The sequence below is a fragment of the Octodon degus genome, unplaced genomic scaffold, assembly GCF_000260255.1.
Source record: "Octodon degus isolate 3935 unplaced genomic scaffold, OctDeg1.0 scaffold00027, whole genome shotgun sequence".
Classification (NCBI taxonomy): domain Eukaryota; kingdom Metazoa; phylum Chordata; class Mammalia; order Rodentia; family Octodontidae; genus Octodon; species Octodon degus.
The window spans coordinates 6,472,366-6,498,772 of record NW_004524603.1 but is presented as its reverse complement, the minus strand read 5'-3'; the positions used below and the strand labels follow the sequence as shown (position 1 = coordinate 6,498,772).

The following is a 26,407-nucleotide window of genomic DNA, read 5'->3' as shown; positions in this document are numbered from 1 at the left end:
CGCCACCTGCCCCAGGAAGATGAACAAGGGACAGGGCATCTTCAGAAGCATCAGGAATGAGAACAAAACTGTGAAAAGATTAAGGGGGAGGGGGAAGTAGAAAGAGGCGGGCAGCCAGTGAGCACCTCTCGATGCGTGACAGAGGGTAGCCGAGGTGAAGGTGTGGCTGGGAGCAATCAGCCTCAAATGTCCTAATATCGGCACCATTTTTTTTTTTTTTTGTACTAGGACTCGAACTCGGGACTTGCACTTGCCAGGCAGGCACTTGTACCACTGAGCTACATCGCCAGCCCTGGCACTGGTTATTTTGGTGTCATAACATATATCCACATTCCAGGAAGTATTTGGCCTGGCCTTTGAGCAGTGACAGAGCTGCCCTGAGAATTGGGCAATGTATGGAGCTGGAAGGTGGCGTCCACATCAGACCTAGAACCTGGGAATCTGCTGCCTACATAGCAGGGGTGACAGATGGGCCTAAATTAGACTGGAAGAGCTGGGGGGGGGGGTTAGCAGTAGTTTGCTTGGTATGTGTAAGGCCCAGGATTGCCCCAGCACTTCAGGGGAGGAAGAAGGAAAATTCAGATCTTAAGAGGAACAGATTATCCTGGTTTGGTCAGTGTAATTGAAAGGCTTTTTATGAGGTGGAGGCAAGAAGGTCAAAGTCAGAGAAAGAAGGGCTGATGACAGTTTGAAGCTTTTTTCTTTGGAGGAAGGGGCCATGAGCTGAGGGGTGCAGGCGTCTTCTAGAGGTTAGAGAAGGTCAGTGGGCCAGTTTCCCCCGTGCTCTCAGCAGGAGCGCAGCCTCACCAGCCCCACAGTCATAGCTCCTGAACTGTCTAGACTTCTGGCCTCCAGGACTATAGGACTGGTTTGCATCAGTTAAGCCACTCCACACGTGGCTACTTATGAATGGCAGCAGCAGATGAACCTCGGGAACAACTGTACTTGCGTCCTTGTGATAAGAGCAGGAATTCCTGAAGTTGGTGGGCCAGTGGTGATCCCTTCCACACCTGGGTGGTCTCTCTGGTGTCCCGGAGGAGGAACCGTGAATCCACAGCCCCAGAGGGGGCTCTTGCTGGTCTCTAACCCTCCGAGATGTCTAGTGAGGGAGGACCAATGCAGGAGGGGGCTCAGGCTGGTGACAGGTGTAACTGCTCTCTGTGACTGGCCTGGAGGAGCCTGACCACCCCTTCTTGGTGTCCCCTTGTATGCCCTCCATGGTAATACTTAAGGCAGATTTTATAATTTCTTTAAAGACAGTGACAGGCCAGCCATGGTGGTGCACACACCTGTGACCCCAGGACTCCTGAGGGGCTGCAAGATGGCAAGTTTGAACTCAGCCTGGGCAACACATGACAGAGTGAGACTCTGTCTCAAAATAAGAAACAGAAGAAGGCTGGGCGGGAGCTCAGTGCAAAGGTCCTGGGTTTAATTCTATGAGCCACAAATACAAACAAAACAAAAAAGAACAAAATCATGAGACAAAGTGTTAATGATTATCAACCCTGGTACCTGGGGACACGTGTTAGCCTGCCCGACACTTGGGCTCCAAAATCAGGATTATAGCTGTGGGCATCGCCCGACCACTCCTGCTCAGCCAAGAAAAGGATGTGAGGACAAAGCGTCCAGCATCCATCCCCTGATGTCCTGCAATTCTCCCACACCTTCCCGTCTGCATGGACAGCGTCTCAAGCTAAATGACAGACACCGCGTGTGTTCTGACCTGATGTGCTTTGATTCTGTCAGTGTCAACTTTTCTCCCAGGGACCCTCCCTCATTCCTTGCTGCCTGGGACAGTCATCCCTCTCGTCTGTGGTACTCGAGCACAGGAACGCACTGAGGAAGGCCAGAGGGCCTGTGGAGCGCGTGTCAGACGCACCAGTGGAGGAGAGACAGGCCTAAGAAAGGAACCCACCAAACCACCTTGGGTGCTGGTTAGGTTTTATTTTAACAGGATGTTTTCTGTTCATTTGTTTTTCAAAATATCAGTTATATCAATATTAGAAGTGTAAACAGGTACAAAATATACAGTACATAGAAACAGTTTTCTTACCTAGTCTATTCCTAATAAAGTACGCAGGAGGGAGCTGGCTGAATGGGCACCACGGTCTCTCCCAAGGGGACAGGAGGACCGGTGGCCACGTCAACAAAATGGGAATGGCAATGTGTGACAGGGACAGCACTGTGGGGACCAAGAAGCCTGGGGCCCTTTCCAGCTCCACCTTGCAGATGCTCGAGGCAGGCCCCCGCGAGCCTTTCCTGTCACCAGCTCAGGACTGCAGACGCACACCGGGAGGCCACGCCAGCCCAGAGCTGTGCTCGTGCAAGTCCTCCGGGCCGAGCATCACACTCATGGGTGTGGGACGGATGCTCTGAGAAGGCGGAACCCTAAAGCCTCTCTCCCCTGTGCTGATGTTCCAGGGAGATGAGCCCAGCTCGAGCGGCCGGTCAGTTCCGGGCCCGCTGTGACCTGTGGTGAGCTGAGCTGCGTCCCTCAGCTCTTGCTGCCCTGGCACTGAGGAGAGATGAGCTCTCCTGCAGTTTCCCAGTCACTGCACCAATGAAGCAAGATGCAGTGTGGGTGGGACGCACTGGGAGCACGGGAGCTCAACAGACAGCGCAGCACACAGCAGCACTGGGGGTGGGTCGGCGGACTCTGTCCTGGGCTCTAGGGGACCCAGATGGCCTTGGCTTCTTCACCTCCCAGGCCTAATGCTACAGTGCCAGGCAACTCCCAGAGATGAGGCCCAGAAGTCACACAGCAGTGACACTTTCTGGTTCCTGTGCACAGATGCCGCCGGTGGCCCCAAACAGGTAAGGTCAGGCCAGGGTTCTGGGGGGCCGGCTGATCCTGCCAAGGCTGCTCCTCAGTTGGCCCCACCTCTGGAGTGGCCCAGGGCTGGAGCAGCGGGGAACACTACGGTGATGTAGTTCCCATGGGCTGTGTTGTAGACACCATCCTTTGGAGTCAGGGCTACTGGGGTGCCCAGGGCCCTCCTCGCCTCCTGTCCCCCACAGGTCGACCTCCCCACATTTACCATGGGGCTCCAGAGACAGAGAGGACATACCCCTGCAAACCAAAAGCACACTACGGAACTCAACTGCGGCTGCTACTCTTTTCTAGCTTTTTCCTCAAGAATTAAAAGAACAAAAAAACCCGGATATGCAATTAAATTACTTAAAACTCTACCATGGTGTTCAGTTTCACAGAGAATCCTACTTTGGAGATGGACACGTACTGAGTTCTCTTTTTCCAGTGATCTGTTCAGAAATGTGGAAATTTGGTTCTCTCCCTTTTGGCCTCCACGCCTCCGAAGCCGCCCTGCGGTCTGCGCAGGCTCTGTAGTCTGCAGCTGGCGGGGGCCTGGGGCAGGCTCACAGGTCCCCTCCATCCGTGGGTCCCAGGACACTTAGGCCGCAAGTCCAGTCAGTCACGAGGTCTGTGGGGGCCAGGGGTCCCTTGGCGGCGGGGCTCTTGAAGGGGTCTGGGGGCGCAGCAGGCACGGGGGGCAGTGGCTGCCCGCGGGCCGGCGTCTTGGCCCCTGCTGCGTGGTTGCGCTGGTGCTTGCGCAGGTGGTCCTTGCGGATGAAGCTCTTGCCACACACGGTGCAGGTGAAGGGCCGCACGCCCGTGTGTGTGCGGTAGTGGTCGATGAGCTTGGAGCGTTCGGTGAAGCGCTTCTCGCACTCGGTGCAGGGGAAGGGCCGCTCGCCCGTGTGGAGCATGCGGTGGCGAATGAGGTGCGCGGGCCTAGTGAAGCAGCGGCCGCACTCTCCGCACCGCAGGGCGCTGCTGTCCCGTGCACTGCCACTGTTGCTGCCACCACTGCCGCCGCCGCTGCCACCAGCACCACTGCCACCACCACCCGTAGCTGTGGCCACCGTGGGTACTGTGCCCGTGCCCGAGCTGTCAGGTGGCCCACAGCTGCGCTGGTGTGCGCTCAGGCTCACCTGCAGCTGGAAGTTCTTCCCGCAGGTGGCGCAGGTGAATGGCCGGCCCCCGGGGGGCGCCGCTGGGTGCTTCTTCAGCCCCGGCTTGTGGCCAAAGCCTTTGGTCCGGCCTGGGTATTTGCAGGGCTCAGGAAAGGGTCTTGGGGCCTGGCTGGGGTCCAGGATGCCCTCCCCACTGTCTGGTGAGGAGAAGGGCAACCCCTCGGGCCCGGTCCTTGGGTTCAGGCTCACCGGGGGCTTACAGCGGAAGTTCCAGCCCCACCGGACCCCACCAAAGAGCCAGTCCCCAGCAGGGGGTGTCTCTTCTTGGGCCATGGCAGGGCTGAGGTCACCCAGGTCCCTCTCTGGCCGGGCAGGCTCACGCAGCCCCAGCACCGGGTCCTGACTGGGGAAGGAGCTGCCCTGGCTCTCCCAGGCCCCCTCCTGGACAGGGCTGGGGAAAAATCTTGCAGCCTGGCCAGGTGCAAACAGGGTCCCGTGAGCTTCCAGGTCCGTGGGATGCACAGGCGTGGCTACCACCTCCTCTTCCTGGACTTCTGTTTTGATCACGATTTTGACATCTGCTGAGAGACAAAATGGCAGGTATCATTTTGGTTCTCTGCCCACGGGCACTGGGCAGAGCCCTCAGGGCCAAGCTGTAGGGCCAAGCTGTAGGGCCACAACTTCGGGAGTCACCACCTGGCCTGCGAGGCTGCAACAGACCCCAAGGACACCCTCATCTTGATGACTTCAACCCTGGAAAAGCAATGTTCAGTTGCCTCAGGCCCAGTTCCACTTTGGTGAAGAGGCTGACCGTGGATTTAGCCCAGGAGGACTGGCAAATGGTGGCCAGGTGCCCAGAGGGCTCAGAGGAATCTGAGCCCGTGCCACAGCTCTGCCACAGACAAGCTGTGGGCATCAGCATCCTGCTTCGGTTGTGCATCTGCGCACTGCACGTGAGGCTGCAGGCCGACTCACGGCTAACCACCTAGCAGCACCACTTCCTTCCCTGTGGAATGCAGCGGGCACGCTCCAGAGGCAGCACGTCGCTCATGCAGCATTCGTGCAGGAGACTGTCCTGAGTTCAGGCAGCTGTGCTTTATTTCCTACCCCAAGGTTCTGTATCAGAGTGCTCAGCTTTAAGCCCCATCTGGGGTGGGGTGGGCGGGCACTAACATAAATGACTACATTAGCAGAGAACTTTTTAGCAGATAACGGGCCTCCAAAAGCTAATCAAAGAGAACACTCACACATGGATTTGGTAGCTGTTCTTCACAGTTCTGCCCTTCAGACACTGTCAGGCAGCACAATGTCTGCGAGGTAGCCTGCCCGCTTCGCGGCTAACTCTGGGAGGAGGCCCCGCCTTTGGGCACCAGCTTATCAGAGCCCACTGCAGTTGGAGACGCAGATGCTCTCCAGACAGAGGTGTGGGGCTGAGAATTTGGAAGGAGCCAGGACAGAATGTATGAAGTCATGAGATCAGACCCAAGCGGCTGTTGGCGGCAAGGCCAGGGAGGTCACAAGTACAAACGGGCCCCAGACTGTGGCATCCACCCTCTTTGCCTGCCACCTCACTACCTTCTGTGGACGCTGCTGTGCTGAGCTTCAGTGTTCCGTCTGAGCACGCTGAGGACGGGTGGTGGGGCGGCAGCTCTGCCTGCCAGGAAGTGGGTGGGATGGTGGTTGAAAAATTGGAATGGACACCTGCAGTGGGGAAAGACCAGAGCGTAAGGATCAAGGAGGAAAGAGGAGCAGACCAACAGCATAAGAGGGGCTGGTAGCTAAGTGCTGAGAGCCCCATGACCGGCTGGCATCTCTTGAGGCCAGTGTCTTTCACCTCCTCTCTGAAGCACTACAACACCCAGTGTCACCAACTCATCTACTCAGCCCCCCACCAATATGAGGCAGCAAGAGGAGGCATGTATTTGGGGAAGAGCCCATATTGGTTGGACCAGAGGAACCTGCAGGAAGTGTCACTTATCCCTGGGGCCCCAAGATGTTGTCTGTATAGCCCCTGCCCACAGCTTGTCTCCTACTCCTGGGAGCTTTCCTTGCTCCCTGCCCATAGCCCGTACCTCGAAGCCACTCACCAGAGGTGGCATCTGTGGAGATGTCTCCTGCCCCTGAGTCCAGCTGGCTGAGGCCCCAGGGCTCTTCTCCCACATCCGGCTGCCCAGCGGCCCAGGCCTCCACGCCCAGCGCCTGCTGCTCCTGCAGTTGCAGCTCCCCTTCCTGTTTGATCTGCATCAGGAGGTCGGGGGCAGGAACTGGGGGCCCTGACCCTGGGGAGGGAGAACGTGTGAGCCCTTGGCTCTGGCTGGGCGCACAGCCGGCCAGGGAAATGCACACCCTGGCTCATGAGGGTCCAACAGCAGAGGAGCCTGCGGGAAAGGAAGGCGGCAACAGACAGGGACTCCAGGGCCTCTGTGCAGAGGATGTGTTCACGGCTATCGGGTACCTGGACAGGATGGGGGAGTGAGGTCCCAGGGCTAGGGCTGCCTGGGGAGATCTGTCCCTTATGCATAAGAATTTTAATGAGCTCAGAGAAAATATGCCTGATGCAAGAATCACTGAAAAAACTGGGCTTTCCTGTCCATGTGGGCTGCACAGCCTGCATGGAGCCAGGAGCCATGTAGCTCTGTCCTGTCTGTGTGGTGGGGACCAGTCAAACTCCATTCACCCAAGCGAGTGACCAGGGAGCTGCCCCCTTGTCCAGAGTTGTGCACGGGCAAGTGACCTACACAGAAACCAGAGGCCCATGTCTACGTGGAGCTCACACCACCCACACAGCACAGGCCCCTAAATGGGAGCCATGGCAACGCAGGAGGCCCCAGCAGAGGGCAGTGCAAACCTGCCCCCTACTGGGTATTCCCACTACACAGGTGGCAAGGGCCTTCCCCCAAACTGAAGGGGGGCTAAGGCTGGAGAGAAATGAAAACTTACTAACTGTGAGAGGAGCCAGTCCACACTGGGAGTCACAGAAGACTTTACTCCCAGGAACTACAGGACAGGCTAGTGATGCCATCATGGGCAGTCCAGAGTCTTCAAGGAAAGGGAAGGAGCAGGATCTCCAAAGCAAGAATGGTAAATTATTTTTAAAAAGGCAGAGTTGAGAAAAAACTAAATGAACTAGAAATGACATAAGTAATATGGAAATGAGAAAATGAAATAGCTTAATAGACTAACATAGCTGGAGAGAAAATTAGTGACTGAGAAGAGAGACCTGGGGAAGTAATCTCGAGTAAAGTACTGAGCAAAGGGAAATAGAGTAAATGGAAAATTTAAAGAAGAGTTAAGAGCCATGGAGGAGAAAGCGGGAGCTCTACATGCTGGTAGAAATCCCAGCAGCAGAGAGCAGAGCAAAGGGTACCTGGCAATGGGTGAAGAAGTAAGGGAGTCTTCCAAGATCGAAGGCATAGTCTGATGGGCTACACCAAAGCCCAATCAGGAAATATAAACAAACAAGTGAACAAATAAATGCAGACAGTATTCATGTGAAATGGTGTAGCAACACAAGTGAAGAGAGAACTCTTAAAATACCAAAACCAGTTTTCAGACTGAATGCAGGTTTCCCTTGGCAGTGAGGCCCTCGGAGAATACAAGAGCATCATCGAATGCTAGGCTGGCAGGCGCAAGGCTCAGCTCGATCCCCAGCACCAGAGGAGAAAGAGCTAGAGGAAGTGTGTCAGCTTATAGCATGAGCTTGCTCAAAGCCTAGAGGACAACTTAGGAAAATGTAGAAAATAATCTCATTTATGAATATGTACGTAAAGATTTTAAGTTAAAGAATTCCAAATGCAATTGAATCTAGCAACGCGTTTCCAAAAATGGAGATTATGAATATCATAAACAATTTGGTTTATCCTGAGAACGCAAAGATAAGCCCACTTTAGAGAACAGTAATATAACTCGTGGTTACCACATTAATGACAAAGATGATATCATTATTTTATTTTTTAAAATTAAAAAAAATTATTTTGTCTTTTTGAGGTAGGGCCTCACTTTGCAGTGCAAGCTGGCCTTGAGCTCACTCTGTAGCCCAGAGTGGTCTTGATGGTCTTGAACTCCCAACGATCCTCCTGCCTCAGCCTCCTGAGTGCTGGGATTACAGGTGTGCACCACCTCGCCTGGGTAATATCATTTTAAAATATGTAGAAATAGCTTTCTACTCTTCTGCCTCTGGCAGAGACATCTTCCAGAATGGAAGATGTGAAAATGCTGGGCATAGTATAAAAATAAAAAGCATTTACGCATGGATCGATCATCTACAAATAAAGTAAGGGCAGCAAGGGCCAGCAATCGTAAGAACGCTGCCTCTCTGATGTGCGTGGGAGGACGCCTGGTCTGCAGCTGCATAGGCAGGATGTAAACGCCAAGGTGGAGTGAAAAGCTGGGGCTGGACAGGCAGGAGGCTGCAGTGCACACAGCTCCGACTCTGCACACCGTGAGGACAGCACGCCCAGTGCGCTAAACTCAATCCAAAGCAAGATGTGTGTGGAAGAAGGCTGCTTTGCCTGGGCTGGGCCCTAGGCTGGGCAGGGAGAGCAGTGTGCTCCCCAGCAGGTGACACCCATAGGCCAGCGTGCTGGCATGTCTGGTGCCAGGCTTCAGAGCCAACGTGGGCAAGACCGCCGGTGGAGAAGCCCCAGGTCTGTGATGGCAACAGCGCCCTGTGGAGATGCACACATCCTGGGGTGGGGTGGGGGAAGGGACAGTCTCCAGGCTTCCAGAGGATGAGGGGCTGCGCTCACAGTTGCGGATGACCGTGTCCCTGGAAAACCAGCTGCCTCCAATAGTCAGCAGCCAGACATGAACTGCAGAACACGATCCACAAGTCCTCTGCGCACTGGAGTTGTTCCATAGAGAATACAGATAGTTCTTACTGAATGACTTTCTTATGTAATGGTTGCTTGGACTGGGGAGCTGTCTTTTTTCTGTACAGTTCTGTACATCTTGTTGACAGCCTCAGTGTCTGTTTTGAACAGCAAACTTTGTGTAGAGAGCACTGTCAGTTTCACTAGTTGTCCTGTACTGCTCAGCGCTACAGTTTTATGTTGTTATACATTACAGTACTGCATGTAAAAGTTATGCAAACAAAAGCAAAGTCATCAAGTTAGAATTTTCTTTTGACCATTTCTTTGTTCTGAGTATTGCAATGTATGTATTTATGGACAATCCCTCAGTCAGCGAACAATTCATTTAATGACTTGCTCACAGGACTGTAGCTTGGTCATTAAACAAGGAATATGTGTATACTATTTAATATACTTACAGAAATAAGATGGGGAGCATTTGAAAAAGAAGAGATTATCAAAACTGGCCAAATGCTGAATACAACTTTAGAACGGTAAGATAAAGTAAACGAAATTCAAAACTCTAATCTGTGGTTAAACATCAGAGTGGAAGGAGATGAACAGAGAATGGTGAAGTAACGAAAAGATCAGGAGAAATTATTCAGACCTCAGCACAGAGACAGAGTTATAAAAAAAACAGGTTCCAGGTTAGTTGGGCTAATGTGAAAACATTCCCAAATAAATGATTAAAGAGAAAGGGGCAAAGCCACCAACGGGAAAACACTGCTCACTTCCCAAAACTGGTGGGAAATACCAGTGATGGCGGAGAAAGAAGAAGCTGTAAAATTGCAAATCCTGGAGACAGCCCCAAGGGCAGGTGGAGGATGAAGGCAGATTACCCACCAGAGAGGGCCGTGGAGACTGCTGGTCGATCTCAGCTAGTCCACAAAAGGGGCACATTATCCACCAAGGCTACGGGAGAATGACAGTCAGCCTAGAGCTCTCTCTTGCCAACATAGGGATGGAATAAAGGTATTTTCAGACACTAACTCACATACGTAAGTACTCCATATAAACTCATTACCGTCCGGCCCACAGGGAACATCCAAAAGCAGGCACGTCAAGCCCTTGGCCCACGAGCTGCACGGCCCTGGACAGCCAGTAATGTGGCTGCTGGCATTCGCAGTTCTGTTGCTGTCGTGGTTATGGGTGTTTCAGTGAGAGGTAACCCCACGCTACGCCCTTTCTATGGAGCATCCTGGGGTCACCTAGCAAGTTGGCGTGTGAGGGGCTACCTCTGCCGAAGGTGATGCCAAAGCCCTGTGGTCAAACTGACCTTGTGTCTCAGATGTCACAAACACACACGCACCTTGGTGTGCGTGGGACTTGGCGATTACGAGCAACAGCTCCTCAAGTCTCCCCACACGTGAGCCTGCGAAGATGGGCAACCGCTGCCAGGCAGCCTCGCACGTCTGCTGCTTGGCATTGTAGTATTTTGTAAAGTAATACGTTAAGAGTGTGAAAAAAAGGAAGTTTGGTTACATGGACTATATGTTTTATACAGGGCCAAGATAATTGCTCAGCGTGGTCTAGGTTAGCCAAAAGGTTGGCTGGCTATCCACGTTCTAAGGGAACAAAACAAACTAAGATTCCAGTACAGGAACAGAAGTAGAACGTGTAGCTTTCAAACTAATTAAAATAACCATAGTTTGAAGAAGAAATCTAAGCGAATCATCACCAAAGGAAAAGTGGGGGTTCACAGAGACACAAACAAGGCCAGAGTCAGGACTAACTGTGCAGGAAGACGGCAGAAGGAACCCAGACCACGAGAGACCAGGCAGTGATGGCGTCCGGACCGGCGCATGCCAGCAGGACCGACGACGCGGCCGCCAGTTTGCCGCCGTGTCCCAGCAGAGCAGCCACATCCCAAATGTGAAGAAACAGGCGAAAAATGCTTTTACTTAACAAATATTCCAAGTATTATGTCAATAGATAGTCAATATAAAATAAAATAATTTATTTTTTATTTAATGTTTTGCTGTATTAGGGATCAAACTTGAGACCTTAAGCTTGCCAGGCAAGAGACAACTTAGGCCACTGAGTTATCTCCCCAGCCCCTAAAATAATTTATATATACATATATTTTACACAAGCATCTTTCACACACACTTTTTGGGGTTTTGGTGCAGTTTTCAAACTCTCGCCTGTTTATCCTCACAGCACATTTCAAATGCCCAGGGGCTCCCTGCTGCTCACGTTCTGGACACTTAAAAGGTGAAGATGATCGGACTGGACAGAGGAAGGAATGGACCACAGGCAGCGCCGGCCCTGCCCATGGCACGCTGAACTGGCCACAGAGACTGGGGCTCATGCCTGTAATCCCAGTGCTGGGGAGGCTGAAAACAGGAGGATCACTATGAGTCTGAGCTGTGTGGTGAGACCCTGTACCAAATATATTTTTTTAAAAAAAGGACAGAGGAAAGAATAAAAAGAATAAGATGTACCTATACCACATCAGAACACATTTTAAAAATGGATTGACTAGAGAGGCCTGGGGATGTGGCTCAGTGGGGAAGTTCTTGTCTAACACACGAGGTCCTGGGTTTGCTCCTTGGCACCCCATCAGAGACCCCTGCACTGAGCCCCAATCCCCTGCCAGGTGTTAGGATGCATGGTGGGAAGGAAGGAAGGCGGGCAGGCAAGTGAGCATGCAAGAGACAAAAATGGTGACACAACAGGGATGGGGACCCCAGTTGTTCAGGCGGAATAAAAAGTCTGCAGGCAGCCAGAACTTTGCCTTCAAATTATTGACATGTGGTTATCGGAGACTTAAGCTAAGGGGGACCTTGGCCTGCAGGTCTTTAGTCTTAGTGGGTGGGAGAGGATTGCCACCCCAACAGGATAATAGGAAATCTCAAAAAGGTGATGCCCCAAATCCCAAGCCTCCATACATCTCTTAGGGAAGTACATAAAATTATGGTGGTCACCAATAGCAATCTTCCCAGTACTTTTTTTTTTTTTTTAATTTTTATTTATGTGTGTGTGTGTGTGTGTGTGTGTGTGTGTGTGTGGCCAGCTCAGCCCACCCGGGGGCAGGGCTGGCTGGCATGTGGTGCTGGGGGATTGAACCGTGGTCCCTGGGCTTTGCCAAGCTTGTTCTAAGTAGGTGCTTTAGACCACTGAGCCATCTCACCAGCCCCTTCCCAGTACTTTCATAGAAATAAAAAAGGGTTAGCACAGCGGTACGCATCTATAGTCTTAGCGCCCTGAGAGGCCGGGGGGGAGGGGGGGGGCGCGGCTGCAAGTTTGAGCCCAGTCTGGGCAATTTAGAGACTCAGTGAGAGCATGTCTCAAAATACGAGAACACACAGGGTGTGTGGCACCCCCTGTACTCCCAGCACTTGGGAGGCTGGAGGATCACTGAGGAGTTCGAGGTCAGCCCGGGCTACAAAGTGAGTTCAAGGCCAGCCCTAACTGCATAGTGAGACTCTGTCTTAAAGATTAAAACAAGAACAACAAAACAAAACAAAACCCCTTAAAATTTTAAAAGAAGGAAAGGGTGTGTGCCATACTGTGCTAATAGAGTAAACTGGCCAGGAAGATTAAAAAAATTCTAAATTTTTAAGTTAATAACAAATCTTCCTGAGAGACTACAGGGAAGAATGGATAGGCCTGCCCTCCTATAGAGGGATTCTGACACTCAGCTCTATAATTTTTTTTTTTTTTTTGTATCTAGGACAGGAAGTACAGGATGTATAGGGTCTCACTGTGTAGATCAGACTTGTAGTGATCCTCCTGTTTACAGCCTCCCAAGTTCTGGGATTACAGGCACGGCCACCATGCCCAGTCTCAATGGCTGTCTCAGCATGCCTCATGAGCAGGGCCGGCGCGGCAGGACTAGGGATAGGATACCGGCCCCTGTGTCTGCCTAAGCAGGCACTTTAATACACTGAGCTATTTTGGCTGGCCTCTTATCTCTTGGCCAGTGAAAGCTCATTGGAAACCCAAACATCACCATTAACAGTTTTTTGTTTTTTTAATTGGAGAAGGCTTTTTTTTTGGCTGGCTCAGTCTGCCTTAAGGGTGGGTCTGGTGCGGCTTGTGGGCCTAGGAATCAAACCACGGTCTCTTGTACCTGACTGAATTTCCCAAGCAGGCACTTTAAACGATTGAGCTAACCAGCAAGCCCCACCATTAACAAATCCGATCAAATGAACAAAAGGAGAAATCAAACACAAAGAACACATCCTTCCCAGCTTCACACAGAACAGGAAGGAAGAAGAAATTCTTTCTAGTTTATAAAACAAAGCTCAGCAAATGGTAGATCAGCATTTTATATATTCACCTTTGTAACTATAACACAGGTTAGAAATCAACTCATATGTACTAAAATTAAAAAAATATATATTACTTTCTAAATAATCTGAGAGTCTAAGGAAAAATCACAATGAAAACTAGAAGATATAGGCTGTAGCCACACTGGTAATTAGAGGAAACCAGCTACGTAGCTATCTAGCTAGCCATCTTCTGGCTTGTTGAAAGAGGGTTTCACTGTGTAGTTTAGGATGACCCTGGACTCACTATGCAGCCCAGGCTGGCCTCAAACTGTGGCAGTTCTCTGGCCTCGGCCTCTCAAGTGCTGGGACTACCGGCATGTGCCACCTCGCCCAGCTGGAGGAAACTTTATAGCTTTGAATGTTTATATTAAAGAAGAAAAGACAGATCCAAAACTGAGCCAAGACATTGTGGCAAGGTGTTAGAAAAAAAATGGCATCACAACAGAATCCCTTAACAAAGTAGAAGGAAACAGTGAACACTGGGGTACAAGGGAAGACAAGAATAGAGGAGGAACAAAGGCGCTCACTGAAGAGAAACCTCAGCTGCCACACCTCTGGGCAGGGAAGGGTGGAGGTGCTGCAGGCCGGCAAGACAGAGGGCGCTCCAAATGCTAGTCAGAGTCACCTGAAAACCCCGGGGAGAAGGACGATCTTTAGGCCCGTACAGCTCAGCACAACCGCCCAAGGAGGACTAGAAGTGCAGTCACCACTGCGGTCAGTTAAAGCAGTGCCCAGAGCGGCCTGACGGGTAACTAAGGCCTGCAGGCTGCGCTGCAGCTTTCTAGTGAACATTCCCGGAACACATGGGCCCAGCTTTCTAGCTACTGCAGCAATCAGAACAGCAGGCAGGGACCAGGGACAGAGCTCAGCAGCACAGCGCCTGCCTGGCAAACACGAGGTCCTGAGTTTGAGTCTGGTGCCAAAAGAAAAAAAAAAAAAAAAAAAACAACCCCAAACTTAAAATGTCCCTGTGCCAAGCGTAGTGGCATACATCTGTAATCCCAGCACGTGGGAAGCTGAGCAGGCCAGAGAACTGCCACAGTTTGAGGCCAGCCTGGGCTACACAGTGAGCGCAGAGGCAGCCTCAACTATAGAGTGAGACCCTATCTCAAAAAACAGAACAAAGAAAGTCTGAGAAGGAAACTGTAGGCCTGCATCACTCACAAGTAACGATTGGAGTCTGAAAGAATATAATCAGCAATAATAAACCCGGCAGTACACATAAAGGACCATGGCTCAGGCAGGTTTACGTCTAGGATTGCAAGGTTGGCTCAACAGCAGAAAACAGCAGAATTTACATATTAGCGAAGTAAAGCTTAGAGGGGAAAAAACCCATCTCAATAGATTGAAAAAAAAAAAGCGTTCTATGAAATTCCAATTTTCTATCAGAAACACCTGCCCAAAAATGTGGGCAGCTACTTCAGCCTGACAAAGAGAGTTGAAAGCAAAACATTCTTGAGAGGCTACAAACTATTCTTGGGAGGCCGAGGCATGAAGATTGTTGCAAGCTCAAGACCAGCCTGGGCTACAAAGTGAGCTCAAGGCCAGCCTGAGAAGAAGAGAGACCTTGTTGCAAAAAGACAAAGAAAAAAGCAAACAAAATCTTTAGTAAATGTATTCCCAGTGTGAAATGTTAAGAAATATTCTCTTAAAATCATAAACCCACTTCTATTTAAGGTTTTCTGGGATTTCTCAGCCAGCACAATAAAACAAGGACAAAATAAACAATAAAAAATTGTGGAGCAAAAAGAAATTGCTCATAGGTGATTAACTTTTCAGAAAAATCAGAGAATCATTAGGCACTTTTTAGAAAATGGTCTGCGTTGGTGAGAATCTTGGCAAGGTTCTGGGATAGGAGTACCAAGAGACGACAGGCCCTGAGTCCTGTAACCTATCATGCGTGAGGGGCGGATCTGCCACGGCACCTCTTCTGCCGCCCGCCATGGATCTTATGCTGAGCAGGCAAAAGCCGGAAGCCTACGCCATTCCACTGGCAGCGGAGGGGTAACTGTCACCCGTGCGTGGGCAGCAAAGCTCACGCTGATCCTGCCATCCAAAGAGTCCCCGCGCCATGGGGGGGGGTCTGTCCCAAGCAGAGCAGCGGGGTGCGCCGGTCCTGGGGGCACTGTGCTGACCTCCTGTGGGGTACAGGCCTTCACACCACTAGCAGGGCTGCCTGGAGTCAGAGGGACTGCACTGTCACCTCCGCTAAGCTTTGTGGCAGCGGAGCACTGTGCCCCTCCCACCCCGCAGGCCCAACAGAGATCTGCAACAGAAAATGCAGGAGAACAGATGCTGACCACAGTGCTAAGAACATAAGAAGGCTACGAATATAACTGACATGTGCGAGAGCTCTTGGGAGAAAGTAAAGCTTCGCCGAGACTAGGGACTAGCTGCAGCAGGGACGGAGGAGACGCGGAGCAGGTGGCCCGAGGGCCAGCCATGCTCTCCGAATGCCGTGCAGGTTGGATGCAGCCCCCAGCATAAACATAACCTCAGCTCGATTTTCCTGGCATTTACTAAAGCAAGTTGAACATTTCCTGAAACAGCAAAGGAAAAGAAGAACCAAGTGCTAGTGAACAAGAACGAGGGCCCAACAGCTTGAGCACACAAGGCAGAAATTGAGAACTTTTGGTAGGAAATACGAAATTGTAGGTATTTTAACCCTGAGGCTGGGACACATTTTTTTTTTCTTGGGTAACTGGGGATTGAACTCGGGCCCTTGCACTTGCCAGGGAAGCACTTATTCCACTGAGCCATCTCCCCAGCCCCAGGAAACATTTTTTTACAAAACGTATTTAGTACAGGGTCTCACTACGCAGGTTGGACTCGTAGTGATCCTGTTTCTAGCTTCCCAAGCGCCGGGATTACAGGTGCACACCACCATGCAGTCTCATTCGCCATCTCAGCATGCCCTGGAGGCGGGGCTGGAATGGCAGGCCAGGGATTGAACTCCAGTCCCTGCGCCTGCCTAAACAGGCGCTTTAGTCCACTGAGCTATCTGGCTGGCCCTTGGGAAACATTTAACTGCTGAAGACAGACAGCACCACCAGGAAGAGAAAACTCAGTAAATGGCCAGAGCCCAGAGCCCAGTGGCAGCGCACTTGCCTAGAACATGCATGGCCCGCATCTCCCCAAAACTGCACAGAAGAAGAAAAAAGCACCCCAAGGGAGAGAAGACAGCCAGCAGTGCACACACAGCTGACACAAACCTGCACTCAGAACAGTAAGGAACTCATCAGTGAGAAAAAACTTCAAAGAAAAAACGGATAGAAGTAAACAGGGATTTCACAGAAGGACAAATGGCCCGTAGAGGATATAACGCACAATTTTTGGAAAATGCAAGTTTTACACCACAAATTGTAAACCGCTGCCATTTGACAGGCAGAGAGGAAAACAGCACTCCCACAGCGGGCGAGAGGCCAGCGTGACGGACCCCTGGCTCTCCGCGGAGGGCGCTGCTCTTGGACATGACCTAGGCAAGCCGGGCATGTACCCCCCCCCCCCCCGGTCTGGACATAGAGAAGCTTTTTGTTTTTTGCTTTTGGCTTTTTCAGAAAGGGTCTCTCACTTGGGTTTTTTTGGTACTAGGAAGGACTCAAACTCAGAACCTCAAACAGGTTTGCCAGGCAAGTGCTGTGCCACTGAGCTATATATCCTTGGCCCTGGGTCTCTTGCTTTGTACTGCAGGCTGGCCTTGAACTCACTATGTAGCCCAGGCTGGATGCTAACTCCTGCTGATCTCTTGCCTTGCTGGGATTACAGGCACGTGCTGCTACACCTGGCTGTGAAAAGCTTTTACACTGGCTAAGAATTTTAACAACAGCACTGTCCTTGAAAGCAAAAACAAGCCAGGTGTGGTGGCACACACCTGTAATCCCAGCACTTGGGAGGCTGAGGCAGGAAGAGTCTTGTGAGAGACCAGCCTGGGCTACAAAGTGAGCTCCAGGCCAGCCTGAACTGCACAGTGAGACCCTGTCTCAGAAAGACAAAACAAAGAGAACAGCAGGAGGAGTAATGCATCATTTTATAGCCTTTGGACAGACAACTGTGCAGTGAAGGAGAAAAGAAACTCCAGCAGGGACATCAACGTGGACGCTCCTGCGCTCGAGTCCAATGGGACGGAAAGGCTCAGGGCCAGTACATGTGGCCAGACCCCGTGCAGCAGCGGGCCAGAACCAGGCATACCTAAGCAAGGTCACTTATTAGGGACAGGCAGGCCAACCCGCTGAACTTTCTGTTCATCTGCACGAGGAAGGGAGGGGCTGGAGCCAGGAGGGAAGCACCTGCCCAGGACCTAGTTCTTGCACTGAGAATGTGCAGACATCACTCTAAACTGCACTTCAATTCTTTTCACTATGTATTTTGTTTGCTATTATACATAATACAGAGTAATTAAATGCACAATTTAAAAAAAGGGAGAAAATAAACTCTAGCATGTATTGCAATATAATCCTTGTTTATGATAAAAGATTTTTGGCCAGCCACAAGCAGAGGGAAACTCCTTTAAACCAGGAGTAACTCCAAAAGCCTACAGTAAAAATCATACTTAAACAGAAATTCTAAAAATGTAAGCTGTCCATAGACTGTCATGGTTGTGATCTCCCAGCCAAGCTGGTAAACCCTATTAAATTTATACAAATTTATTTGTTTTGTCTTTTTTGTTTGTTTGTTTGAGACAGGGTCTCACTATATAATTCAGGTTGCTCCTGAAATCACTGTGTAGCCCAGGCGGGCCTTGGACTTACAGCGAGTTCTCCTGCCTCTGCCTCCCAGCGCTGGGATCACAAGCGTGTGTCACCATGCCCACTTTGTATGAAGTTATGCAAATTTAAAGAGAGATAACTTCTGTGTTAACTCTGGAGGATATAAGTGTCACCTAAATAATCCAAGAGCAACTAAATAATTTAACAGACCAAATAACAGCAGAGTAGTCCATGGCATACTTGTGTTGCTGTGACTACCATTCACAACATGATTTAATTTTTTTTTTAAATTTTATTTATTTATTTTACATTTATTTATTGTATGTGTGGCCAGCTCAGCCCACCAGGGGGCGGGGCTGGCTGGCATGTGGTGCTGGGGGATCGAACTGCGGTCCATGTGCTTTGCTAAGCTTGTTCTAAGTAGGTGCTTTAGACCACTGAGCCATCTCACCAGCCCCACATGATTTAATTTTAATATCACACTTCTAAGAGCAACAGCAACTAGTAGGAGAAAATTGCAAATCCTCATTCATCCACAGACAGAAGCTTCAATAAGGAGTCTTCTGACAGCTAGAAAGGCACAGCGGTGCAACAGTGGCCACTGTCCAGAAAATAAATGTGAGGAGTTTTTTTGCTACCTCCGGCTGCCTTACGGGCAGCTCTGGTACAGCTTCTGGAGCTGAGAATCGAACCGCAGTCCTATGCGCCTGCCTGCGTTTACCCAAGCGGAGCTTTAAACAACTGAGACATCTGAGAAACTAAATTGTAAAGTAAATGCAATTCCAGTCAAACTTCCAGCAGGATTTTGAAGACTCGACAGATTCTGAAACTCATGCGGAAGGGCAAAGATGTAAGCACAGCCAACAAGCCTCGACGGAGTACCGAAGGCTCGTGCATTAGCCGTCAAGGCTTCTATAAAGCTGTAAGAGGGAAGGCTGAGACCAAGGAAAAGAACCAAGAGCACAGAGGGCCGCCTGCACACACACGCACGCACGCACGCACGGTGGCCTGGCGAGCCTGGTGCAAACCTGGGGGAAAGGGCACAAAGTATCTGTAACCTTTGCTGGAAAAATCAGGTGTCTTTGTGGAGGAAAAATGTAAATCCTCTCTCACAGCCACCACACATCTTAACAGTAGAAGGATTAAAGACTTTTTTCAAGCGAAACCTGCAAAGTCGTACAAGAAAATAGTCCCTGACCTTGAGCGAGGTAGCAAGGACATCTATGATAGAAAGGCACAGGTGACAAAAGGAAAAAGACTGATTTGCTTGACTCTGCCAACAACACAAACATCTACAAAAGAGCTACAAAGTTCAGAGACCTGCCGGCCTAGGAGAGGTCTGTAATGCAAATAAGACAAAGGGTTAGTATGTGGAACATGTGCAGAGAAGCCCACAACTCACAGGAAAATGAAAAACAACCCAACAGAAGACGATTCCCAGGGCAAGACTGAGTACACTTAGGACAAGAATGCCCAGCTTCACGGGTGGGCGTGGAAATGCGAGTGAAATCGACGCCGTCTGACCTCCGTCTGACTGGCATAAACTTATAAAGTGGGCAGAGATGTCAGAGAACAGTTTCTTCACAACTGCTTTGGGGAGGAGCTGCCACGGACCTTTGGGAGAGCACAGTGACAATGGCGGAGGTGGGGACAAGCGTGCCAAAGAGTCTACGAGGCACCTGAGGCACCTGGCATCTGCTCTCCAGAGAAGGACGAAGGCAGAAGTGGCCAGTGACAAGACATTTCAAGGGCACCCCTGGCACAGGTCTCTTGACAAGACAGTTCAAGGGCACCCCCAGCACAGGTCTCTCATGACAGTGACAGGTTAGAAACTCCTTCAGCACAAATCAGTGGAAAGTAAATGATAGAATAGTTACTTTTTGAGTACCAAGCATCTGCTACAATGAATCTTGATCTATATGTATCAACACAGGTAAATATTAAATATGGAGTATTAGGTAAAAGGTGGCATTTGTATAACTTTTCAAAGCACAAAGTCCTTATTGTGTATGGTTACAGCATAGGAGGACACAGGAGATACTTTAAAATGTGGTTGGAAGCATGCAGGTGTCGCCTTCAGGACAAGTGGCTACTGGGTGAGGCACGGGAGGGACGTGGCGTTAGAAATATACTTCCTACACACAGCCCACACGTTAAAGGTGGAGACTGAACACACATTAAAAACACTGACTTCCTCTGTACTAGGAAATGTTCTAGGGACCGCAAAACACGCTGTTTTTATCCCCTGGAAATTTACGTTCCACTGAGGCACTAGACCCTGTCCAGAGACGCAGAGAGCACGCTCGGCAGGGAAGACAGGACGCTGGCTCTGGCAGCGTTCCGGGGCTGTCTGCAGGTACCCACCCACCAGAGATGCTGCCTGAGCAGCGGGCTTGGGGTTCAGGGCAGAGGTTCAGCTGGGGTGCACCCTGTGTGCTGGTGCACCCTCAAGATGTGCAGGCTGGGGAGTGGGCGTAGGGGGAGGGGAGAGGACTGAGGATCAAAGGCCACAATCTGCAAGGGAGCGCCTGGGAGAGGAAGGTGCCTGCTCTGTGTGCCAAAGGGGGACCCCAAACCTGCTGTGGCCAGGGTGGAGCTTGACCCCCTAAAGTGGGGGAGTGGGATTTGGAGGGGGCCTGTGGGAGGCGCTCAGCATTAGGTGAGGGCACGCATGGTATCCTGAGGAGGGGACGAGCGCTGAGCTGGCACCGTGCTCCATCTCCCCATGGAACACCCTGTGCCGCCTTAGGCGCCGGAGAGCCCTGGCCCCCAGCAGGTGCGGCCCTGACCCTGATGTCCCAGCCTGCAGGGCCAGAAGATGTAAATGTCTTTAATAAATTACCCATTTATGAAGTTAAGACAAAGAGAGAACCATGGTGGCAGCCTTGCCAACAGGTGGAAGAGCATAGACCTTCAGTGCCATGCGGCCTGCCGGGGACCCAGACAAGATGGGCTTGGCAGAAGGGGTTCCAGAAAGAGCAGGAGGGAGGGTGGGAGGCTGCGGCACTGTCCCCTGGCGAGGAGTCTGGTCCTAACGGTGGGTGGGGAAATGGGACACCATGGGAGCAGTGCAGGGTCAAGGGGCACTTTCTGCTGCCCTTGAGAAGGTAGCCCGGGTTGGGCCTGGGGCTGGGCAGAAGGGGTCTCCAGGCCGGTGAGCAGTGCTATAGGTACAGACGCATGGGGCGGGCCCTGGGGCAGGCAGCAGACTGTGACAGTGGGGGGTTGTAAAACCAAAAAAGCAACTTTTTAAATTAAAAACCCACCCTCAGCTTCTAGGCTCTGCAAGGCTGGGCTGGGCCTGGTTTGGCCCACCAGCCTGCTGCCAACTTCTGGGGCAGTGAAGTGGCTGAGGTGGCACTGTGACTTCTAGGCAGCACAGAGCGCCCACATGATGTCACAGGGTGGGAACTGCAGGCCAGTGGCCTGTGGGGTGTCCTCTGCCACAGGCAGTGCGTCTCATGGGTGTGGGGCAGGCAGGCAGGTTCCCCAGGATCACAGCCCTGTTGGGTGGGACAGGCAGCAGAGGGGGGCGGGCACAATGCCTAGCTGTGGGGGGACAGGACTATGAGAAGTGAAAGAGAGAAGCTGGGAGGTGTGGGGGTCTTGGAGATTGAGAACCTGCGGGACTTGGGGCTCTAGAGATTGTCAGCTGTCAGCTGGAAGGACAGCAGGAGGCAGCTGTGGGAGGGAGGTGGCAGAAAGACGGCAGTAACTGCCATCTAGCGTGGTGAAGGGGTGGCACGCTGATTACATGGGGACGGGAAGCCCCACCTGGTGCATAAATCACACCGACAGCCCTGGAACCCTCCCACTCATGCTCAGAGGTGGAGGTGGCCTGTGTCCCAAATTGTCCATGCAGACTGTGCTGCTGTGTCACCAGTCCATCTCCCAGCTGTCAGCACTGCTGCTGGCCCCAAGAGGACACTCAAGTACGTTTACTGAACTCATCAGTAAGCCACTCAGTGAGAGCTGGCACCCTGGCCGGTTCTATACAGCATGTGCCTTTACCCTGGTACTGCTCAAAGGTAACTGGCAAACGTGCGACACTGAGTGACACGACAGGTTAACCACAGGAGGGCTTCCGGGTATCACAGAAGGAGGGAACCCAAGGCAAGTAACAGTCTGGGAAGGAAGTGGAGGCTGAGCAGAGACAGGGTCTACCTGGCTGAATGACCCAGCAAGGAATCTGCCCCCATCCTTTCTGTAACTTTCACAGGTGCTGAGTGGCTCCAGGGAAATCTGAGACACAGTCCAGTATCTAATATCCACATTTACCTGAAATAAATACACAGGACCATCCACCTTGCTAGGGCCTGTGTTCTACAGCTCCGAGTGGGACTATAGGCAGTTTGGTTAGCTCTTTGCAAAGCTCAGAGTGAGTGTGGTCTTTGACATCCGCTCCCCTTTCTTGTCAGTTCCCTCCAGCGTCCTCCCGACTTGAGCCCTGGCTTTGCCTCTGGCTTTGCCGCCTGTCTCCATGAAAGAAAATACTGATTTCAAGAGTGATAGCTAAGCAGGTTAGAAGTTACAACTCAACTACAAAAGATTAAGGTTTAAAATACTCAAGCCTGGGGCCAGGGAGATAGCTTAGTAGAATAGCACTTGCGTGGCAAGCGCAAGGGCCTGAGTTCAATCCCTGGTTCTGCAAAAACCCAAAAAACAAAACTCAAGCCTGAGGTTCGCTGTTTCTCGGAAAGAGAAACACCAGTCCTGCCTCTGCCCTGCTGTTTTATCCGTCACCGGGTGCCTCCCTGCCTCCTCCCAATCCTTCACCTGGACTTGGGTCCACAGGAGCGTCCGGGATCTTGGGAGCAGCGCGACGCCAGGTGCAAGGCTCCTTCCCTTGCTCGATCTGAGAAAGGACCTCAGGCTTGGAGATGGCGTAATCTACGGACAGATAGTAAGGTTGGTTTTGCCATCGTCCTGTTACGGCTGGGGGAGGGCAGCTGAAGAACCAAGAATGGTCTAGGAGCTAAATGTCACAAGGGGCATGGGGCTCACAGTGGTAGGCAGTTTTGTTGCAGCCTGCAGGTAACCTTGTGCAGTACCAGGGGTGGCATTGCAGGCATTTGGCGGGCAGAGGCCAGGACTGCGGCTGGGCTTCAGTTATCTGGTCCAGGGTGCAGGTAGGTTAGGTGCAGAGCCTGCACATTAAGCGGCAGCAAGCCTGCCAACTAGAGCACACATGTGCCTTACTGCTCTTGGCTCTGGGGTCCCATCGCAGCCATCCCGAGAGGAAAGAAGCCAGGGAGAAGCAGACTGCATGTCCTTCCTGGGCAGCCAGGCTCTAAGGCATGGCACACAAAGGCCATATGGTCCACAAGAGAAGGTACAGGAAGTCCATTTCCCATGGTAGGCTGGCTGCAAACTGGACTCAAGAGCATAAGGACTCCTGTGCTCCAAGTTCCAGCAGGAACAGGGCATCCTTACCCTGGGCATGGTCAGGGGAGGGGCCACCAGCCTCCTAAACTGCCACACCACTAGATCAAGGGGGAGGTGTATTGAACTCCATCACTCAGGACCACCTGCAGGAGGAGCAGGAGGAGGAAGAGGAGGAGGAGGAGGAGGACAGATCCCCTTACTCAGAGCCTCTGGGGCTTTACAAATGGCTGGGACAGACACCTGGGATGGAGGGAGAGGCCCTGGGACTTGCGGAGTCTTCCTCCAAGGAGCAGCATGGGTCAGGCCTTACCCAGGGAGACCAGCGTCTCGTAGTTGCCCCGCATCACGTGCTTGTACAGCTCCTTCTGCCAGTCCTCCAGCTTGCCCCACTCCTGCTCGGAAAAATACACGGCCACATCATCAAAGGTCACGGGCACCTGGAACCACAAGGGTCACACTCGCTCACCCGTATGCTGGCCACAGGGCCCTTGGGCTCTCCAACCCAGGGCACCCAAAGGCTACCTTAGGGGCCTCGCCCTTGCTGCCTGGGGGCAGCCGCAGGATCCAGAAGTTGCGGTTGCGCAGCAGGTTCTCCACGTTCTCCAGCCGCCGCTGCAGCAGCCCGTACTCCTGCAGCAGCGTGCCCAGCACGGCCCACTTGCCCTCCAGCTGGTTGCCGAGCTCCACGGCCGTCTTCTCACAGTCAGCCAGCTTTTTCTCGGCCATACCAGTCCGACCTTCCAGGGAAAGCAAGCGAGCTGCCTGCGATTCAATCTTCCTCTCCATGGCTTGAATTGTAGCTGCCATTGTCCATGGAGAGATCTTTGCAAAAGAGAAGAGGGAAGCCAGCATCACTCACCACATTGCTTGTGCTCTGGCAGTTTATCTCACCTGGACACTCGGAGCCCGCATCTTCAGGAAGTGGGGATACTCCACCTCACGGGCCAGCTCTCGAGGTGGCCACCACCTTCTTGGGTATCTGGGATTGGGCCTGTGTCTGTGCAGCCTCCTCCTCTCTGGGTGCTTTGGCGCCCATACGGCCATTTCCTGTGGGCCCTGCCGCAGCCAAGCCCTGCAGGCGGCCTTGCTCTTCTCATAGCACACACTTGACACATGGCAGGCGCTCTGTGCGATTTTGCAAAACAAACAGTGACTGAGCATTGCTGGGGTGTTTCAGCAGAGGTGCAGTAAACTGCAGATTTACTAGAGCCCAGCCTGGACTCGCTCCCGCCACAATCGCGCAGGAACTGTGTACTGATGATGACCTAGCAGAAAGCCCCGGTTGCTCCACACACAAACAAGGGTGTTGCTCAATTTCTTCTCTTTTGTTTCTTAAAAAGCATCTCATGTCTCCTTTTTTAAAAGCATCTCATGTCTCCAAATGTTGGATGGCCAATTTCAGGACAAACTGGTTTTGTCCCTCCCCACCTGCCCTTCTCTCACAAGCTAAAATGACCAGGCTGCAAATCTTCACTAAGCCAAGAGCTGAGCCCCCTGAGATTGAGTTGTTTCTCTCCCGGTTCCCACTCCTCTCCTCAGGTAAACACAGTGGATCTTAAGACACTTGTGAGGCTGCCCCTAGATCAGCGACACACCCTGCAGTCTAGCAAGGAAGACAGACACATGTGCGAAGTCATTCTTTAGTACACGTGGCAACGATGAAAAAGCTCAGCGCTTCCCTGTCATCAGAAAAGGCCACAAGAGGCTTGAGTGACTGCAGCTGGGGACTGTGACGAAAGCATATTTTGGGTGGGGAACTGGACTGCTTGTCCCACTCGTATCTGGGGTGGGCTCCCCAGCCACTGAAGAGGGGCTGTCCTGGGCACCTTCACCAGCCAGCAGCTGAACATGGAAGGCCCGCTGTTCAAGGAAAGCATTCCTGGGCCAAAGCTTGGCCACTACTTGCAAAATAAGGCGACTTCTAGGAACTGGCACCAGCTCCTTTGGAGTCACTGGGAATCAGAATGCGGAGCGACACCTCAAAATACAAAGGGAGGCGGGGAAACCTGCCAACTAGCACTGAAGAGGTTCTCTGCCTGCCTGACCATGGCAGGCCTCTGGCTGGGTCACTGATGGGGCTCTGAGTGCCAAGGGTAAGACGGGTGGGAGCAGGTATGAGACTGCTGGTGCTGGCGGGTGGGCTGGGCTCTGGCTTGGTGTCCTCCTAAGATAAGTCCTGCCATATTCGTTTACTCCAGCAACATCCTTGTACTGTACTGCCAGACCCCTCACCCCTAAAGTCCTATCACACCCCAAATGTGCAGCTATAATCCTGTGTTGCCTGAGGTTGGGACCAGCACAGACTCCTACTTTATGAAGAATTTATTACTCTTCAGTACATGAACAACAGTTTTCTTACCATTTCACAGAACCCCCAAGCTCTACCCCAGGCCTTCCAGCAGTGGGAGGCAGGCGGGGATGGTCCTCAGCTGAAGCCCTGCTCCTCAGCGACTGGAGGGCAGAAAGCCCCGTGTCTTAGAGCTCTTTGCTAGGCGGAGCAGCTTCTCTAAGAGGACGCCAAGTCCCTCAATTGCACCCCACCCACAAGAGGAAGTCCAGCCTTCCCAGCCCTTCCAACTGTCTCTCCCAGCATCACCGGCTTCATGGGTCTTTCTGTCTCTGGGTGCCCCTTCCCGAGGCTTCTCCCTCCGTGGAAAGCTCCACCGTCTAAGGAGCTCGGCCTGGTGAAACCCTAGCCTCCTACAGAAGCCCAGCTCAAATCACAGAAGCGCAGAATACCTGGCCAGGAAGGGTGAGCAGGGGCTGCACCGCCACAGCTCGCTGCCACCTGGCCACCTGGCCCCCGGTTCCCCTTTCCGTTCTGCACGGCTGCTACCGGTGAACCTGCCGCTTGCCCAACACCCCTAGTCCCTAACCACCGCGCCCCTCCTGCCCCCCCTTCTAGCTAAGCTGTCCGTCCGGGGTAAGTTAACTTCTCTGGCCCCAGGGCTTTTCTTTTGTAAGGCAGAGATAACAGCAGTACCCACCCCGCAGGTCTGCAGGGAGGACGAAATAATGGGGGCCGATGCAGCGCCTGGCTCGACACCCGCCAGCCGGGCACGTAGCGGGCGCGCAGCGTCTGCGGAATCGTCGCCGGACACCTCCCAGGTGCCACCAGGCCGCTGGGGGGAGCTGGGGGAGGGAAGCCAGGCCGAGCGCTGGGCAGAGAAAGGAGCCGGGCAGGGGGCGCGGGACCGCGGGGACAGGGCGCCGCGCCGCGCTGCGGGAACTTGGCGCGGGGCGGCCGTTCCGCCGG

At 52.3% G+C, this 26,407-nt stretch overlaps 1 protein-coding gene across 1 annotated transcript; it reads right to left on the bottom strand.

Moving 5' to 3' along the window:
• Window positions 1–1,519: 1,519 nt before the first annotated feature.
• On the bottom strand, window positions 1,520–26,402 carry Znf746 (zinc finger protein 746; the record flags this gene model as incomplete). The annotated part of the gene is made up of 7 exons (XM_023712746.1): window positions 1,520–4,514; window positions 5,509–5,634; window positions 6,006–6,212; window positions 22,543–22,656; window positions 23,462–23,588; window positions 23,674–23,973; window positions 26,139–26,402. Coding segments are annotated over 7 exons (2,277 nt in total), but the record flags the coding sequence as incomplete, so codon positions are not given.
• Between the last annotated feature and the right edge of the window lie 5 nt (window positions 26,403–26,407).